A 17,767-nucleotide genomic window follows, 5' to 3' on the forward strand; every position below is an offset into this window, starting at 1 on the left:
AATTTTTAGTGTATTTAAATATATATACATTTCAAACATTTTGAAAAACTAATAGTGTAATCTAGTAAAACCTTATATTGTATGTAATTATTTAGTTTTCTTATGTATGTGTTGCTTTAAACTTTTACTTATTTGTTTTAAAGGTTTTTTATGTTAAAATAAATGTTTTTTTCTTTTAACAATAAGAACTTTACTTAAGAGTTTTGTATAAAAAATATTTTTTAGAAATAAATACAATAATGAAAGTAAAAGAAAGCTCACAGGCAAACAAGGTACCAAAAGTTGCCAAAAACGTTGATCCAATTAAAAAGAAGAAAAAGAAGTTGAGAAAAGTAAATCAAAATTATTTATGATATTTATTTTATTTTTGAAGCACTGTTTTAAATTTTTGAAAAATTTATAGCTGTTTAGATTGTTAATCCAGCATTTTAAACATTTTTGTTATTTAAGTACAAAAGTCTAAAAATTTAGTTTTAAAATTTTAGAATTAGATTGTATCATCTGATTTTTATGAAGTATAAGGAATAAAACTTCAAAATTAAAACCTGTATATATCTGTCAATAAAGTTTTAGATTTAACTTTTCAACCTTAAGTCTACATTGTGATTTATAATACAAATATCAACAAATATAAATATTTATTGTGTTACAAATAATTGACTTATTAGAACTTAGATTAACCTTTAAATTTAATGACATTTTTTGTTTCTACACTGAAAACTTAAGTTTATATAGCAGTTTTTAGCACAAGTGATAATTGTGCTAAAAACTACTGCATGCTTGTTTCAATTTTTAATTTTAAACTTTTTTAATTTTTTTATTTTATCATACAGAAAATTACACTAAGTGAGTTACCAAAAACTGGCACAAGTGAAGAAGATTTCAGAAAACTTTTTGAGCAAACACTGCTACCAGGTTTGTTGCAAATAATTTTATAAAGATTACCTCACAGATGTTTAATACGAATTGAGTGTTCTAATTAGTGGTTTTTCACTTAAAAGTAACTAAGTGTTTTTTCTAGTGAAAAAGGGTAAATAATATGTTCTGTACTGTTACTTTCAATTTTAACTGTTTAAGTTTTATACATGGTCGCAATTTATGATGAAAAGTTAAGTTTATTACTATTTTGCAGAGTAATAAAACATTTTGACATTTTTCTGAACATAATTTAAGCTGTGCCACTTTTTTAGGAAAATGTCAAAAATTGTTATCTTTTTATAAGTTAATAAAATAAGTTTTTGTATAAACATTTAGCTTATATACATTTATTAAATAGAAGTATGTTTAGTCATTTTTATATTAAGCTTATAAGAAAAACATATTTATATGGTTTTGAGTTTGTTTATAATATGGTTGCTTTCAGATGGAATTGTTTCTTATTGCAATGTAGAACTCAACCACACTTTAGGAAGTTTTCTAAAAACTGGTTGGTTATTATGATGTTATTTATTTTTAATCAAGTTTATATTTTTCCTGCATTTAAACTAGTCTAACTTCACCTTTATTATTAAATATAACTAAGTTTTTATAACTACTAATTTTGCACCAAACAAGCTTAAACATTGATTTTAGATAGACTCAGGGTTCGTGCGCGTCAGGCTAAATCAGTTTTTTTGAAAAAAGTTGAAAAACGTCAGGCTAAATCAGTTTTTTTATTTAGAAATTTGAGAATCTCAGTTTTTCTCAGTTCAAATGCTTGAAAATTTTTGATTAAAAAAAATTGAGAAATCGTTTTAAGATCAAATTGAGATGTGAATTTATTTCTAAATAAAAATTATTATTATTAAAGACCTAATCAGTCAGTGTTTGTAAAAATAAATGCTAAAAACCTTTTGTTGAATCTCTAAATTTTTTTTAATAATCTTAATTATTTTTTTTGAGTAGATTATATATGTCATAATTATGAAAATTCATAAGAAAATATGGTTTAAACATTACAGTTAAGTTCAACAACTGTTTGTTTAAATTTGTTTACATCAGCTATGTTTTTCAGAGCTTAGTTGGTTGAACTGTTATAATTTCTAATTTAAACGCTTTATACCAAATACTTTTAGATTAAAACTCTTAGAAGTTTGTTCATATATTTACTGTTTGTTTTAAGTTTTTGGAGATATTCACAACACTAAAACTTAGTTTTAAGATACAAGTACTAAGTTTTGTGGGAGTACAAATTTTATGTACAATTCATTTTTCTTTACAAGAACAAAATATTAAAGTTTTTTTTAATTTAAGTTTAAGCTTTTTAAATCTGATACGACATCAACAATCGATCACTGAATTTATTTAGAGTTTCGGTTTTATAATTATGTATTAGTTTTAAGTATTAGTCAAAATACTATAATAATTTTTTTTTACTTATTTTAATACTCGTGTAAGCGTTTCATTTAAAATTTTAATAAAACACAACAATGCACGTTGTTTTATTATAAATCTTCTGGTTATAATGGTTTTACTTAGTGCTTAATTTAATTGAACAATTGTGTATAGTAATGTATATTAAATTTTTACACTAGTAATAGATTAGATGTAACACTTATTTTAAAACTTATCATTAGTTTGTTAAGTTAAGAGCATAGGGGGTCAATCAATTTAGTCTTATTTTATTGAGTTGTAACTAAGCTATGAGGTGCTTTTTGCACATTTTTAAAGCTCAAAATATTTTTGAGATAAAGCTGGTTGAAGCCGGAGACTACAATAGTACTAATCAACACCCCCAATACCTAAAATAAATTCTAAAGGGGATTTTCCTTCCTTTAAAAAATGTCAGGCTAAACTGGTCTCAGTCAGGCTAAATGAAAAAAAATTCGCGCACGAACCCTGTAGACTTCTACACAAATTATAAAGAAATTCTATTTAGTTTTTACTTTACTGTAAAATTTATAGATTCAGATCATTTTATTATATGAAAGTTATTTAGAATACTTTTTTTATCATTTTACTTACTACCAAACTTACTATTACTTATAACACACCCCTAATGAAAGTAACTAATAACTTTTAAACCTAGTAGAGATTATATTGACTAAGGCATATAAAAATACAATATTAATCATACTAAGTTTATTATGACTTGAAACCACAGTATCTTTATAGTTGAGTTATTTGGGTTGAAAAACTTTTTTTCTATCTTGAGTCTCCATATGACATTAGAGGGAGAAATAATGATTTTTTTCTTAAGTTTTTTTAAAAGCGGCATGCAAGTATCTTCTTCACACGGAAACTTCTTCTTGTTCAGGTGTTCAAATGGGGTAGGTGTCATTTGCAAGAGCGGATAAAATTGTACAAGGAGACTAAATTGCACGTAGATACTTTTGCACAAAGACACTTTTGCTCAGGGGGACTAAATTACACAAAGATACTTTTGCACGATGGGACTAAATTGTACAAAAACACTTTTGCAAAGAAAATTTTTGACAAGTAAATTTTTTATTTATTTTTTACTAATTTAGTTTTTTTTTTTACTATCACTGTTACCCCTAACCCTTATCCTCAGTTGGTAGCTTTTTTTTAATAAATTTATTTTTGTTTTTTCTTTTTTGTTGTTTTCTCAAAAATAGTTTATATAAGTTTTTTGTTTTTGTTTTTAATCTCACTGTTACCCCTTACCCTTGGTCAGTAACTTTTTTTTTTAACAAATAATAACTAAAATAAAAACAGAAAATAATTAATAATAAAATAAAAAGTAAGATTAGTTTACTGACCGAGGGAAAGGTTAGTGGTAACAATGTTAGTAAAAAAATGACTAAGATTAATAAGAAAATAATTAAAAAATAAACTTTTTTTATTTTAACCCTTTCAAAAATGTCTTTGTGCAAAATTGACCCTCCGTGCAAAAGTGTTTTTGTGAAGTTTTGTGCACTCATGCAATTTTGCCCCCTCGGGCAAATTTGTACGCTTGTGCAAATTTGACACCTACCCAATTTATATTGGACTTACACAAATTCCAATAGCAAAGTTGGAAATACTCTAGCTTAACAAGAATTAATCCTTATAATATGTTTTTGTTTGTCCTTCCATCAACGGCGTTTCCAAGTTAGCACAGCCAAACTGTTGACAAAATGAACACAATTGTCACATCAAAACTGTATGTGGTCTTTTGTTCATCCATAAAACCAAACAACCTCGTTGCGCACATATTGAATATAATCTTTCTTGTTCAGTATTTACTTCCGTAAAAAGAGTACACTAACTTCACATCAACACATTGTTCTTAATCGTGAGTTGGGGGTGTTTCAAATGAGTGGCAATTTATCTATTTGTTGAGGGAATATCATTCCAAGTATATTAATTTTTCATTATGCAATTATGATATGATAACTTAGAGTTGTGTTTATGCTGACGATGAGTATGGACCTGTGAATGACAGAGCGATTAAATTTAAAGTTCTGATTGATTCTGTGTCGTTATCATAGCATGTTATCATGCCTTCAAACAAGGTGAACAGCTTAGTGTCAAATTGTTGCAAAAAAAACAATCCACAGTACAAGTGCAACATTTGATATTTCTTCTGTACATAAACATTTTGTTAAATGTCAGTTGTTAAAATAAACATCCAACAACTTGAAATGTAGTTGGCACAGATTCTGCTTGCAATATATAAACTGCAGCATTTGTTTTTTGCTAAATATAGCAGTTATTATGATAAAGAAACATTTTCTGCCTTTACCCTTTTTGGCTAATAAGATTTTTTTAAAAGCATTGTTTGTTGGCTTAATAAAGTTATGTATGTTGTTCAATGTACATACAATCTAACATGTAGAATTGAAAATAACCCTTTCTAATTAACTATAAGTTTCATTGTTTGTTGGCTTAATAAAGTTATGTATGTTGTTCAATGTACATGCAATCTAACATGTAGTATTAAAAACAACCCTTTTTAATTGTTTATAAGTTTCTTTCTAAACCAAATGGTTATTTTGTAGCTTTTTTAAAAATATTTTCAAAACTCAATTATGGCCCTCTGTTGATTTTTTTCTTCTATATTATGAGCACTAGTTCAAACTATGTACAACAAAGCCAGATATCAATTTCACAGTCAGATGTGATTTTTTTTAACCGTAGTTGCAATTAATAATGGTTTTTCTAAGTATCAATTCTAAAACTAGTATCAGGGTTGCTACAAAACCTGGAATTTGACAATTTAAGCTGTAAAAACAGGGAAACCCTTGATTTTGAGAAATTTTGGAAAAAACCTGAAATTTTGAACAAATTTTATATGTAAGTAGTAAAATTTTGATTTGACATAAAAAACCTATCATATACATGAAAAAATTTGTCATCATGAAAAAAAAAAAAATTTCAAAAACACATTTAAAGTAGGGTTACAGTATCTAATGATACAAAAATGTGTACGTTCAAAAACCTGGAAGAAATTTCTCCAAAACCAGTGGCAACCCTGACATTTAAAATATACTTGATATGGTAAAAACTACTTATGGTAATACATTTAAAAAAGTTCTAACCCCCACAAATATCATTTGATTTAAAGTTTGTTTTTTTAACAGTTAATATTTGTAAAAACAGGTATACCAAAGTGGAAGAAACAATTGAAGGAACACACGGAGAGGAATTCACCAATAATATTAATTATTAGCAGTTCCGCAATCAGGTGTTGTCAGTTGATTAAAGAAGCTAAAAATTACAAGGGGGACGAATGCAAGTTTGTAACTTTGTTTGATAAATTTATTTTATATTAATTAATTTATCAAGTTTGACTTTTTCTGTAAATGGATGTTTTCTTTTACAACAGTTTTTAAACTTGTCTAAAATATTATTAAGTCTTTATTTAGATCTTAGAAAAATGAATTTCATCTAATTAATGCATAGATGCGCTTCCTTTTTTTTTGTACATTAATAAGTATAGAATTTACTTTTCTTGTTTTAAATTATACATGTTTATGTATAAAACGTTTTACTAAAAATTAATCAAATAATAATAGAATTAGGTGTTGTATTTTTTTTAGTAAAAGTATAGTGTTTTATGAAATTTTTTTCTTGTTCATCTACTGTTCACGTATTTTAGAATAATATTAAGGCCACTGCTATAAATACTTCAGGGTTGCCACACACTCAGGGAATCTCAGGGAATTTTCAAACTTTAGAAAATCTCAGGGAAACTCAGGGAATTTTGGCATTTTTCTTTTAACTCAGGGAAACTCAGGGAAGTTTTGATTTTTTCTCTAAATTTCAGGGAAGTTTTTGAAAATCTCAGGGAAATTTTTTTCTAGATCTAGAATGAGGTTTAGTTAATCCAGTTTCAATATTTTGTTCAAAGGTAGTAATTTTATTATTTAAGTGGTTATTTCGAATTTTTTTAGCCTTGCGGCTAGTTCTTCAATATTCTTAGTATTAACATTGTAGTTTTTTTAAGTTTTAAATTTATATTTTACAACAGTCTAGAGAAATGAAAGTTGTTGTTAACTATTCATTGAAAAGTTCTAATAAACTTTTTATTTTTAGTTACTTATGTAGTTTAAAAAACACTATGTTGTACTATTAGTTCTTATTTTTTAAATAATAAAGTTATTTGTTATTTGTTTACAACTACTTGTTTTCAGTAAAAAATAAAATAAATACAGATTAGTGTTGTATTACTTTTGTTAAAAAAATAGAGGTTAAATTTTTGTTTATAAATAATAATTTCAAAAGTAGTAGCAGTAATGGTAATTAATTTTAAGTTTTATTTACTGCATTCAGAACAGTTGCTAAGAAAGACATACAAGTCATAATGAAGTTATTATGTATGCATTTAAGTGAGTTCTTCATGTGAAATTATTATTATAGTATAATTAAGTTTTGTCAATCAAAATGTCAAACAAATTAAACTTTATTCTTTTATGTAGAAAGTTAACTAACAAGTTTACACAAAGTTGTGCAAAAATTTAGTTTTTAATTTTTAATTGGTTTAAACCTTTTAAGATTGAGTTTTTGAAATAAGTTTTTTTCATAAATTTAATGCAGAAGCATACACATACAACCTTCCTTTTATTATTAAAGAAGAAAAATGAGAATGAGGTATTAATAATTTGTGTTAGAAGTGAAAATTTTTTTTTAAGATTTGAAAAATACTCAGGGAAACTCAGGGAAATTTAAGGTTACTCAGGGAAATCTTTGGTCACTCAGGGAAGATTTTTTGGCTCAAAGAGTGGCAACCCTGATACTTGTTAAAGTTTTGAAAATTTTAAGTACATTTTTGATGAACTTAATTATAAGTTCAACTAAAATTTGATTCCATTGATTTCACTTTTCCATTGATTCCATTGCACGCACCTTTTCGAATATCTAAAATTATTAAAAAATATTTGTTTTTATAAAGATGTTTCTTGCTATCCCAAACAATTTTATTTTAATCAACTTTAACTCTTATATAATTGCAAGACGTATAAATTTTAAATTAGTTATACCTCTGTATTATGTGTATAAAAAAAAACTATTTTAAGCCTCTAAACCAGTTTTTCCCAAACTTTTTTTCGTAAATCCCCCTTTTAAGAAATGGAAAAGCGATGGCCCCTCCGACAATATTTCTCAAAAACTACTTTAAAATACGCTTAAGATCTTTTTATTTGATCTTCATCATCAACTCCAAAATATATAGTGTAAGATTCAAGTTATGGTCTTGTGGCCCCCCTTTTACAGCTTATGGCCCCCTAAATTTCTGAAATTTTCCCTTTAATATCTTGTATAAGTTTCAAAACCACCATTAAATACGCCTAAAACCTTTTTTCTGCTCTTCAACATCAACTCCAGAATATCTGGTGCAAATTTCAAATAATTTACCACTCACGCACCCTTCCCCTTTGTATAGCTCATGGCCCCCTAAATTTCTGTAAAGGCCCACTTTGGGAAATCCTGATCTACTCAATAATTACTTAAATGTAGACATTATGTTATTGAAATTTTGTTGAAGTTTCTAAAGCAATGTAAAAATACTAGTAAAATAAATAATTTTAACAAAATAAATGTCATTGAAACAAATTTAAGTTTTATAGAACAAGATAATAATAATTATACCTTAATGTTTTGTAATAATAAAACATATATCACAATACAAACTATAATTTTTTATTATAACCAAACTTGATATATAATCATATACTTATTAATTTTTATGATAATTATTTAAAGGACTGGAAAGTTGTTTGCAAAACATTTGAAGTTGAAAGATCAAGTGGTAAAACTGAAAAAAGACAAATTGGACTTCGCAGTTGGAACACCAGCGCGAATTTTGGAACTCTGTGAACAAGGTTGGTATATTTTATTTTATTATGTTGGTTGGTTTATTGATAAAATGTTAATTGTATTCATTAGTAAGTGCACCATCTCTGAAGTAGATTTTTAAAACAAGGTCAGGTGTAAAGTTTTGAAGTTAGATTTTTATATGCTGAATGTATGTTGTTTATTTCCAAAAATTTTTCTTAATAGAAAAATGAATGAGACATATCTTAAACCTTATTCAATATTTTTTATTGATTTGTATGAGTTTTTTATATTACAATAGTTAAACATGACATATCTCTGAAGTAGATTTTTAAAACAAGGTCAGGTGTAAAGTTTTAAAGATAAATTTTTATATACTGAATGTATGTTGTTTATTTCCAAAGATTTTTCTTAATAGAAAAATGAATGAGATATATCTTAAACCTTATTCAATATTTTTTATTGACTTGTATGAGTTTTTTATATTACAATAGTTATATATAACAATAGTTTAAACTTTTTATACCTTATTTTAATCTTAATTAAAATACTCTATTTTTAAATGATTGTTTTGTAATATTAGTTTGTTGATGATGTATTGTAGAAGTGGGGAAGTTTTATAGTTGTGATCAAGATTTAATAAAAACTTCTTTATGGGCCAGGTTCAATTGATTTTTTTTTGTAGTGATCTACAGGATCCAAAAATTTATAACCCGTTTTTAAGATCAAGACTCTGTTGTAATTGGATTCACTGTATTTAGATTTTAAAAACTTTTTAACTAAATTAAAATAATCAGTGCAGCCCAAAATCAAAACTCCCCACAAATATGCCAAATTGTTTTGTTCTCTATCATAAACTACATTAATATCTAGTGTAAGTTTCAAATTGGATTCCGTGAACCTTAAGATTTTGTGTACACAACACAAGTTAAACACAAGTGTGCTTGAGTGTTGTTTTTTTGGTACGCGTGTTACGATCAAAAAAACAAGTGTATCAGGTCAAAGCCTGGACATTAGTCGTGAGATATGTAAAACTTGCCGAGATATATATAACATATGCCAAAATTAGTGATCTACCGAATCGACAAAATTAAGATTCAGATCTATTTTTGAAATTTGGATCTGGTCGGGTCCAGATCTTAGTGATACATACTAAATCATGCAGTAGATAACTTTTTCTTCTGACTCTTAGGATGAATTTCATAATATTAACTGCTTAATTACTTGTTGACAAGCTATAAGTTTGTTCTGCTTATGCTGATCTTTTTTTTGTGAATTGTATTTACTACTGCTACACTTTTGCTCTTTGAAGTTATAGAACACTTATTCTGATTGTTTATAAGTCTGTTTTGATTGTTTATTCTTTTCCTGTTATTTTCATATACACTTACTTGTTCTTTCAAGTTTTAAAACAATAGAGTGCGTATTTTAAACACTTAAAATAAACAAGTATACAAACAGGACACTTAAACTTCTCACAAACGAAGCTAGTTGTAATTGATTACAATGAAAGAAATGTTAAATTCAAGAGAATTATCGATATCAAAGAGGTTGTTCTTAGTTTATATATATAAATATTTAACTTCTACTTAGTTTCTATACACTCCGTTTGTAATTGCACATTTTAAAAAGAAATTTAAACATTTTTTTGCACATAATTTGTTAAAATAAAAAAACTTGCTTTAATTTTCTAGAACTTTCATTAAATAAATTAAATTATAAAATTTTTTATGTTGAGTTAACAGAATTTTTTTGAATATAGTTGTTGAACTTAAATACTATGGTTATAACCAATTGAGTATACAAATTATGGCTAAACCCTATAAAGTTGAATGACATACTTTTAAAAATTTATAAACTCTCACTTCTGTCAACTAATTTTGTAATATTTTTACTTGAATTTTTTTAATGATAAGTTAAGTTGTTAGATACAATCAAAAATAGTTGTAGTTCTGTACAACTGTTTTAAGTTTTCTCTTTAATGATTTTTATGAATTATTAACAATGAACAGTTGTCTTCAAAACATTTTGATTGATCATCGTTTTCATATAAAAATTCTAATTTTTTTTTATTAGAGTTACAAACATAACACTAAAATTTTGATTTTTTGATTTTACACCTGTTTTACATTTTTCCAGGTAAAAGAACCACTGATGAAGCTGATTACAAAACATATCATTCCATCTTTTGCTACCACTGAAAAACCTAAACTCGCACTTTATTAAATTATTTAAATTATTTTTAGTGAAACTAGTTAAACTTAAGTAGGCATGTTTTTTTAATAGTGATAAACCTAAAATTGCACTTTATTAAATTATTTAATTTATTTTTTAGTGAAATTAGTTTAAGTAGGTAGTATTTATAGACAATTTCATTTGAACATTTTATAGAAAATAAATTATGTTTTAAATATATTAGCATGTATACTTTGTCGCAATATATATTAGTAGTGTTATTTATTGTTTTTTATCTTTTTCTACCACAGGTAAGTAGTTTTCATTCCTGCAAATATTTCAATAATTTAGTTTCTATATGCTACATAATATAAAACAGAGTTTCCCAAAATGGACCATCTTAGCTAGTGAGGGGGTTATAAGCTGTAAAGATGTTCTTGTATAAATTTCACAATAATTTCGAAGCTAACTTTTGATATTCTGGGTTTTCAAATGAATTAGGGCAATAATTTTTTAGTTTCTAAAAAACGGGCGCTTTGAAAATGAGTTCTGTAAACCCTGACATAGAATCACCTAACCAAAAGAGGTTAATAAAAACTACTAGATCAGATTGAAGTTATGTTTAATTTTGAATTTTAAAATAAATTGTCCATTTAACTCAGGAGTTGGTAGTCTTTTACAAGTTGAAGGTCAATTTTCCTCCAAAAGTTCCTCACAGGTCTCAGCTATTTAAAATATTTGTAATGTTAAGTAATTACAATTTTAAATCACATTATAATGAAATTATTAAGATACTAGCAATTAATAATTGTAAAATAAAAAACCTAGTTTCATATTATACTACAATTTTCATACCAACAACTCAACACAGATAATTTTAACTTGCAAAGAAATAAATTTTAGTAGAGCTATCCATTTTAGTAGACTTATATGTTATGGTAAAAACTTAACTTTCTTTTGTTTTTTTCTTTTGTTATGCAGTGTTTTAACTACAGTATTAAAAGTATTATAACTTTTTTGAAATGTAAGTACATATATAGTTAATTGCAATTAAGATATTTATCACTGATATAAATGGTTTTTCTAGTAAGTATGTTAAGGTAATTTTAAATAGTTCTCAACAATAATGTTTAGAATTTCATTTCTGAAAACATTTTTTTAGATCAAGAAAACTCTGAACCAAACTTTAAAAAACAAAAAAGGTCTATTTTCTTAAATATGGGCGTTAATATACAAGTGTGTATAATAAATCATCTAGTAGATGTATAGGAAAAATGTATAAACTCAAAAAGTGTTTGTAAATTATCAAAATAAGTAGATTTAGCTTTTTCTCAAACAGTTTTAAATTAAAAAGTTAAATTGTGTTTAACTTGGGTGTAATAACTCAAGTAGATAGTCCTTTTTATTAAATACAACGATCAATATTTTCTGACGTATTCAATATTGTTATATCATAGAAAGCTATTTGCTCTCTTACTGTATAGTTTATAAAGTTGATTTGTGCTCCCAAATATGATTCGGTTGTTTTTTTTATAAATGTTGTTTATGGCAATCGTAATTAGTGTTGCTTAATAACTAATATCATGGTTGTCACTAAACCTGGAATTTAAGAAATTTTGAAAAAAAACTGGAATTTTGAACAAAAATCTGTAATTAAAAAAAAAAGAATTCTAAAAAACCTAGAATATCAAACTATTTTTATATGTTAAGTAGTAAATTTTGAATTGGATATGAAAAGACTACCACAAAGATAAAAAATATTATGTTACCATTAAATTAATTTTTATAAAAAAAAAGTTAAGTATCATTTTAATGTTGTTATTCTACTTGCACAGATTTTAAACTTAGCTCTAAACTAAAAAGAGACCCAAAAACGTGTACTTTTAAAACCCTGGAAAATATTGACAAAACCTGAAAGAAGTTTCTCCAAAAAAATTGGCAACCCTGTAATATTGACTGTGGCAATTTTACCGTGTTTGCTTGCCACAACAAATTATTTTTTACATTAATGCCCAGGCTTTTGAAATAAACGGACACAATTTTTTATTGCTTAAACTAGCGTTCTCTACAACATTCGTACATTTAGCATAGAAGATATCCAGATTTTATTAAGGGAATAAGTGAAAATTGCATTTTCATCGTGATAAGAAATGGAAGTGCCTCAGTTATGTTTAAAGTTCCATTGTTGAAAGCTCTGCGAGTTCTAACAATTTTTTCTTTATTCCTAAATAGTCCAATTATTTTTAACTTCTTTTTGTATTGTTCATTAAATGTTCGTATTATTTACGTTGTGTAAATTGCGGTTGGTATCAAATATATACTAGTAGTTTTTGAGTTTTAAGAACACTCTTACGAACCTTATTAACTTTCTACTAGTATCTTAAGTGTTAAACTTTATAAGAAATATTTTTTACTGAGTTTTAATGTTTCTGAAATGTACTAAAGTTTGTATCATCGAGCTAGTAGTGACTATTAGAATTTTTTCATCATGTACATTTAATCACTAGTGCCTTAATAAAAAGTCTAAATTTTTTTATTGAAACAAGTTCAATGGAAATCTTTACTTCACTTGGCCTTATTATTAAATAATATTTGTCTTATTGATCTACTGATTTAGTTTACAGAACACATAGTAGCTATTGATGCCTTATATTGAAATAATTTAACTACTTCTTGCTTACAAAACGGTTGAAAATACAATTAAGCATGACACAATTAACCCAAAACAAAAGGAAAAAGGTTTTGAAAAGGTGGTGGTAGATTACAGGCTTAACAGTTTCCAATTTGTAAACGTATGCGAATATGCAAGATTAAATCATCATTCCTCTTAATACAACTTGTTTGGTAATACTGTACTTATTTTAAAGTAAAATTTTGATACTGATTTCTCATACAAAACTGTTCTACAAATGAGGCTGATAATCTCTAAACGGTATAAAACAGAAAATGTGTTTGTAACGACTTCAATATACTACAAATTTATTTATAAAACAATGATTCACTCAATTAATGATATTTATCATCAGATATAATAGATATATTGTTTTAAATAGAATCTGTTTCCAACAACAAAACATGAACAAATGTTCAAAAATATATTTTTAAATTTCACAACAAGAATCCTCAAAGTAGATAATTTGTAATCTTGTTTTTAAAAGTTATTTGTAGTCAACTCATTACTTTACTAAACTTCAACCTGCGTCAACTTTAAACAAGTTTTTATTGTAAAAATTGATTTAAAAACATGTATTCGACTGTTGCACTACAATAAATAACCTTATGTGTAAATAAAAATAAACAACAAGGTTAAGAATTTAAAAGCTAACAGGTAATGTAAACTAGTTAATAAGATAAACTACATGGGTTTGTTTGTTTTAAAACATTAACTTAGTTTCGAATAATTTATGTTAATAAAAACTAAAAAATTTTGCAGCAACAGCAGATATTTTAAATCTACAAATAAACTAAATAAAATGCGTACTTCTCAAGGTATGAAGAGAAATAATTATAAACTGTTCATTCTTTCTACACATACTAAACTAAAAAAAACAGCATAGAAAATACTAGGTTTTTATTTCGATTAAACTTTAATTACTTGATATCTTTATTATATTGAATATGTTTTTTATTTTTTTAAGTTCAATATTTTTTATACTAGCTTCAATGTGTAATAGTCTATAATTCCTTAAGCAATAGAGCTTTCCAGTATAGTTTAAACAGAAACTCTAAAAGTTTTTATTTTTCTCTAAAGACTTAAAAAAGTTTAGGACATATTTGAATGAAATACTCTTGTTAAAAAACAAAATTTTAATCTTTTAGAACTATATCTAAGCATATATATACCTTTAAGGTCTAACTTTTCGCACTCCTTAAACTAAACCTGCAGAAAGTCTTAAATGAGGTAAAGATTTTTACACAAACAACTTTTATAAAACTTTTTAGTATACAAATTATAAGTAATAACACTTATTCAAAAATAAGATAAACTTTGGACTATGAAAAGCTTGATGGATAAAAGTTTGATAATTTAGTTTAAAGTACTAATTAAAATTTAATAAGGCCTAAAATAACAACTTTAAATAGGTTACAGTGTACGCAAATTATTTTATCTAAACTTTTGTTGTTAGAAGCAATTTATATCTTGACAAAACCTTAAAAGGTATCCGTGGTGTGCGACTCGATAACCAAAAGGCTTTTTTGTACAATAGGTCTTAGAACCAATCATTTTGAGCGTTTTTTTATCTATCAATAAACTAAAAATATTAATAAACTAATAAATAAACAAAAGTTTTGAAAGAAGTTTCTTTCAATTAAAGCCAAGAAACACAGGTATAGTAGGTAGTCATTTTTACAAAAGAAGTTATTAGTTAATAATAACTTATTAAGCACTTTGCATAGTAGAAACTTTTAAAACCTTTCTAAACTATTTATACAAAACAATAACTCACAAGATATTTTTTTTTACATAAATGCTATCAATCATTGTTAATTAGTTATAATTGAAACTAAATAAGAGACCTTTTGAAAACTTCAAATTGAATTAAAGAATATTTTATCAATAATTAAAACACTCAATTAACAAAAAAAACAATAAAATACTGACTTTCTAACTAATTAACTTTTTATTTATCTTGGACATGACGTTAAACTGTTCTGGTGTATGACTTGATGACCGAAAGGTTTTTTTGTTCACCAGGTCCTTGGACCAAGCTTTTTGAGAGTATTTTTTGTTGTTCAATAAACAATAAGTATAAGCTTTTATTTTGATATTCTTTAAGCTCTGATAGAATTAAATATTTTAAAACTTTTTTTTAACTACATAGTAAGCTACATTAATTAGTAATTCTCAATTTTTAGTAAAGAGTTGTAAAACTTGTTTTAAAAAGTAAAGCATATTGTAACTAAAATTTGTTTTGCAATAAGGTTTACATCAAAAAATAAGCGTTCATAGTTATGGTCAAAGGACCTGGTATTTGAAAATAATTACTCTTGGGCATAATTCCACTGGAAATTATACTTTTAATCTGAAAACTTAGCTACTCTAGCTGCTGGATTAAGAAGTTACACATAAAACAGCTTGTTTTGATGCACTAAAAATGGTTTCTAACTGATAACTTGATACAATATATCGAGGTAATAAATAATTAACAATTTATACTTCGTTATAAAACTGTCTTTGTTAAGTAAAGTTTGTAAATACTGGTTTCTTAAAATCTTTATCTTTTTTGGCTTGCAAACAAAATTAAATATTAGTCCTGTAAATTACACATAAAGCTCCAATTTATTATTTAAAGTTATACATAAGCAGGGCTTGCTTTATAATTGGAAACTAATTTTAAGCTATACTACTTTTTTTTTTGGTTCTTATTTTCAAAATTCATTTTTTTCACTTTTGTTATTTAAATTAAGTATGATACCCGTTTGTAATTCATAAAAAGGTTAATGAGATTATTTGCTTTTTGTAGTTTCCCTCTTAAAACTTTCTTAACTTAGTAAGATGTAAAAGTTTAGTAAGTGCTCAGTTTATTTGTGTAAAAACTTTTTTCTTGTCTTTTTTTAATTTAAATATAACTAATGCAGCAGAATATTTTTGTTCATAAAATTAAATACAAGTACTTCGTCTTTACAAGCAAAAAGAGATCTTGTCCCGGACAAGATGCTAAAAAGTATCCGTGGTGTGCGACTCAATAACCGAAAGATTTTTCGTGCACCAGCTCTTAGGACCAAATATTTTGAGCGTTTTTTGTCGTTTCATAAACAGTTAGGAATAAATTTGCTCTGTTTTTTAACAAATCTTAATAACATAGTTAAATTTTACGATTCGGACTTGTATTTTGCAACTATTTTAACAATTATTTTAATAATATCTTTAATTTACTTAAAAATTTAAGTTGAGAGCTGTAGTTGTTTAACTTAAAGCCAAAAGAATGAAATTATTTCTAAATAACAACTGTTTTGAAGTTTGTACTTTTGCAATTTTGAAATTTTAGTTAAATGATCTTTTTAACATCTGATTAACGAAAAGTATTTCTATACATCAGGTCATTAAACAATATTTCTGATTGCTTTTTTGTGTTTACTAAATAAGTGTATTTTTATATAAGTATTTTTACTAGTATTCTGTGTAAAACTATATAAAGTATATAAACTTGTCTACTTAAACCGAAATAAGACAAATTTGTGCTTTTAATTGTATTATATTTGGGTATAATGTTCTTTAAGTATAAACATTTTGTACAAGACAATTGTTCAAAAGTGCTTGTTGTGCTTATTTAAAAGATGAAAACAGGCTTCTTAAATTTTATTACTTTTTTTGATTATGTTTTTTTTATTTTTGTTTAACATTAAATAAACTTGTTAACTTTTCTAGTATAAGATAGAAATAATGATAAAAGTAAAATGTAAACTTCTATAAGCGTTTGAGTTTACGTATTAAAGTTTTTTAGTATATTTTGTCGTAAAAATGAACATTTACCACTTTAATTAATTTTTCTTGGTGTTCTAGTCTCGACAAACGTTGAAAACTCAAGTCTGTACTTTTGTAAAAAAACAAAACTTTTTTTTAAACCAGCTTAATAAATATTCGAGAACTTGACTTTTATAAACTTTTTCAAACTATTTAAAATCTCAAAATAGTAGCAAAGTAAAACAGTATTTTTCCGAAAAAAAAGAACTTATTTTAAATTGTAAAAAAAATTTGCTTATAACTTAGATGTGTACCGCCAAAAAAACATTAAAATATATTTTTTAATATAACAACAAAAGATAAGTCATAAGCTTGTTTTGGTGTTTTAAAAACTCTGTTTATTATTTATTACAAGCGTTTGATTAGCTTTCGTAGAAAGTTTGATTGAAATGTTTATTTGAAAACATTCAATCTCATTTTTAAACATGATGAATTTGTTATAGACACTGTATCAATATAACTTAAATTATTTTACAAAGTTTTAGAGCTTATTTAAATAAAAGTGCAAATAATCAGTTTTGTTTCGACTAAATATCTAAACTTGGTGTTAAACCGTTATATTTTTTTTTGTTTTTAACCCAACTTGAATATTTTAATTTATAATCATACCTATTTTTAAAAGTACAAATTTTTTCTTAGCGCTTATGTAGCCTAAAGGTTTTAATGCATGATGATTGCTTATATGTTTATCCGTTTTTTTTCAAACTGCGAAACTTTATACAGAGTAATTTCAAATCACGATCTTCAAGTGTTTTTACAATTTGATCGAAACTTGTACGAACAAACTTTGAACCTTTTTCAGTTTTTGAAATTAAGAAATCTTTTATAACATGTTTTTTTGTTAACATATCTCTTACAGATATGTTAACAAATTTACTTTTCATTGAAATAGTTTTTGTTTTTATGCTTGTTTAAAATTTAAACAAATAT

The 17,767-nt window shown here is 25.4% G+C and overlaps 1 protein-coding gene across 1 annotated transcript; it reads left to right on the top strand.

Annotated features, from left to right (window-relative positions):
* The first annotated feature begins 239 nt into the window (after positions 1–239).
* On the top strand, positions 240–10,469 carry LOC145837106 (uncharacterized protein C3orf26 homolog). The gene is made up of 7 exons (XM_082944876.1): positions 240–332; positions 834–915; positions 1,364–1,426; positions 5,524–5,659; positions 8,125–8,243; positions 9,658–9,746; positions 10,336–10,469. Exons 1-7 carry the CDS (start codon positions 240–242, stop codon positions 10,420–10,422), a joined length of 669 nt encoding a protein of 222 aa, XP_082801002.1. The 3' UTR covers positions 10,423–10,469.
* The last annotated feature ends 7,298 nt before the right edge of the window (positions 10,470–17,767 follow it).

This window comes from Thalia democratica, chromosome 5, assembly GCF_965202585.1.
Source record: "Thalia democratica chromosome 5, ktThaDemo2.hap1.1, whole genome shotgun sequence".
Classification (NCBI taxonomy): Eukaryota; Metazoa; Chordata; class Thaliacea; order Salpida; family Salpidae; genus Thalia; species Thalia democratica.

What these genes read in the sequence shown, in the direction of transcription:
- LOC145837106 (XM_082944876.1), top strand. Translation starts at nt 240, where the DNA reads ATGAAAGTAAAAGAAAGCTCACAGGCAAACAAGGTACCAAAAGTTGCC. An exon ending in AGAAAAAGAAGTTGAGAAAA is followed by an intron (nt 333 to 833) that starts GTAAATCAAAAT and finishes TTTATCATACAG; the next exon opens with AAAATTACACTAAGTGAGTT. An exon ending in TACAAGGGGGACGAATGCAA is followed by an intron (nt 5,660 to 8,124) that starts GTTTGTAACTTT and finishes AATTATTTAAAG; the next exon opens with GACTGGAAAGTTGTTTGCAA.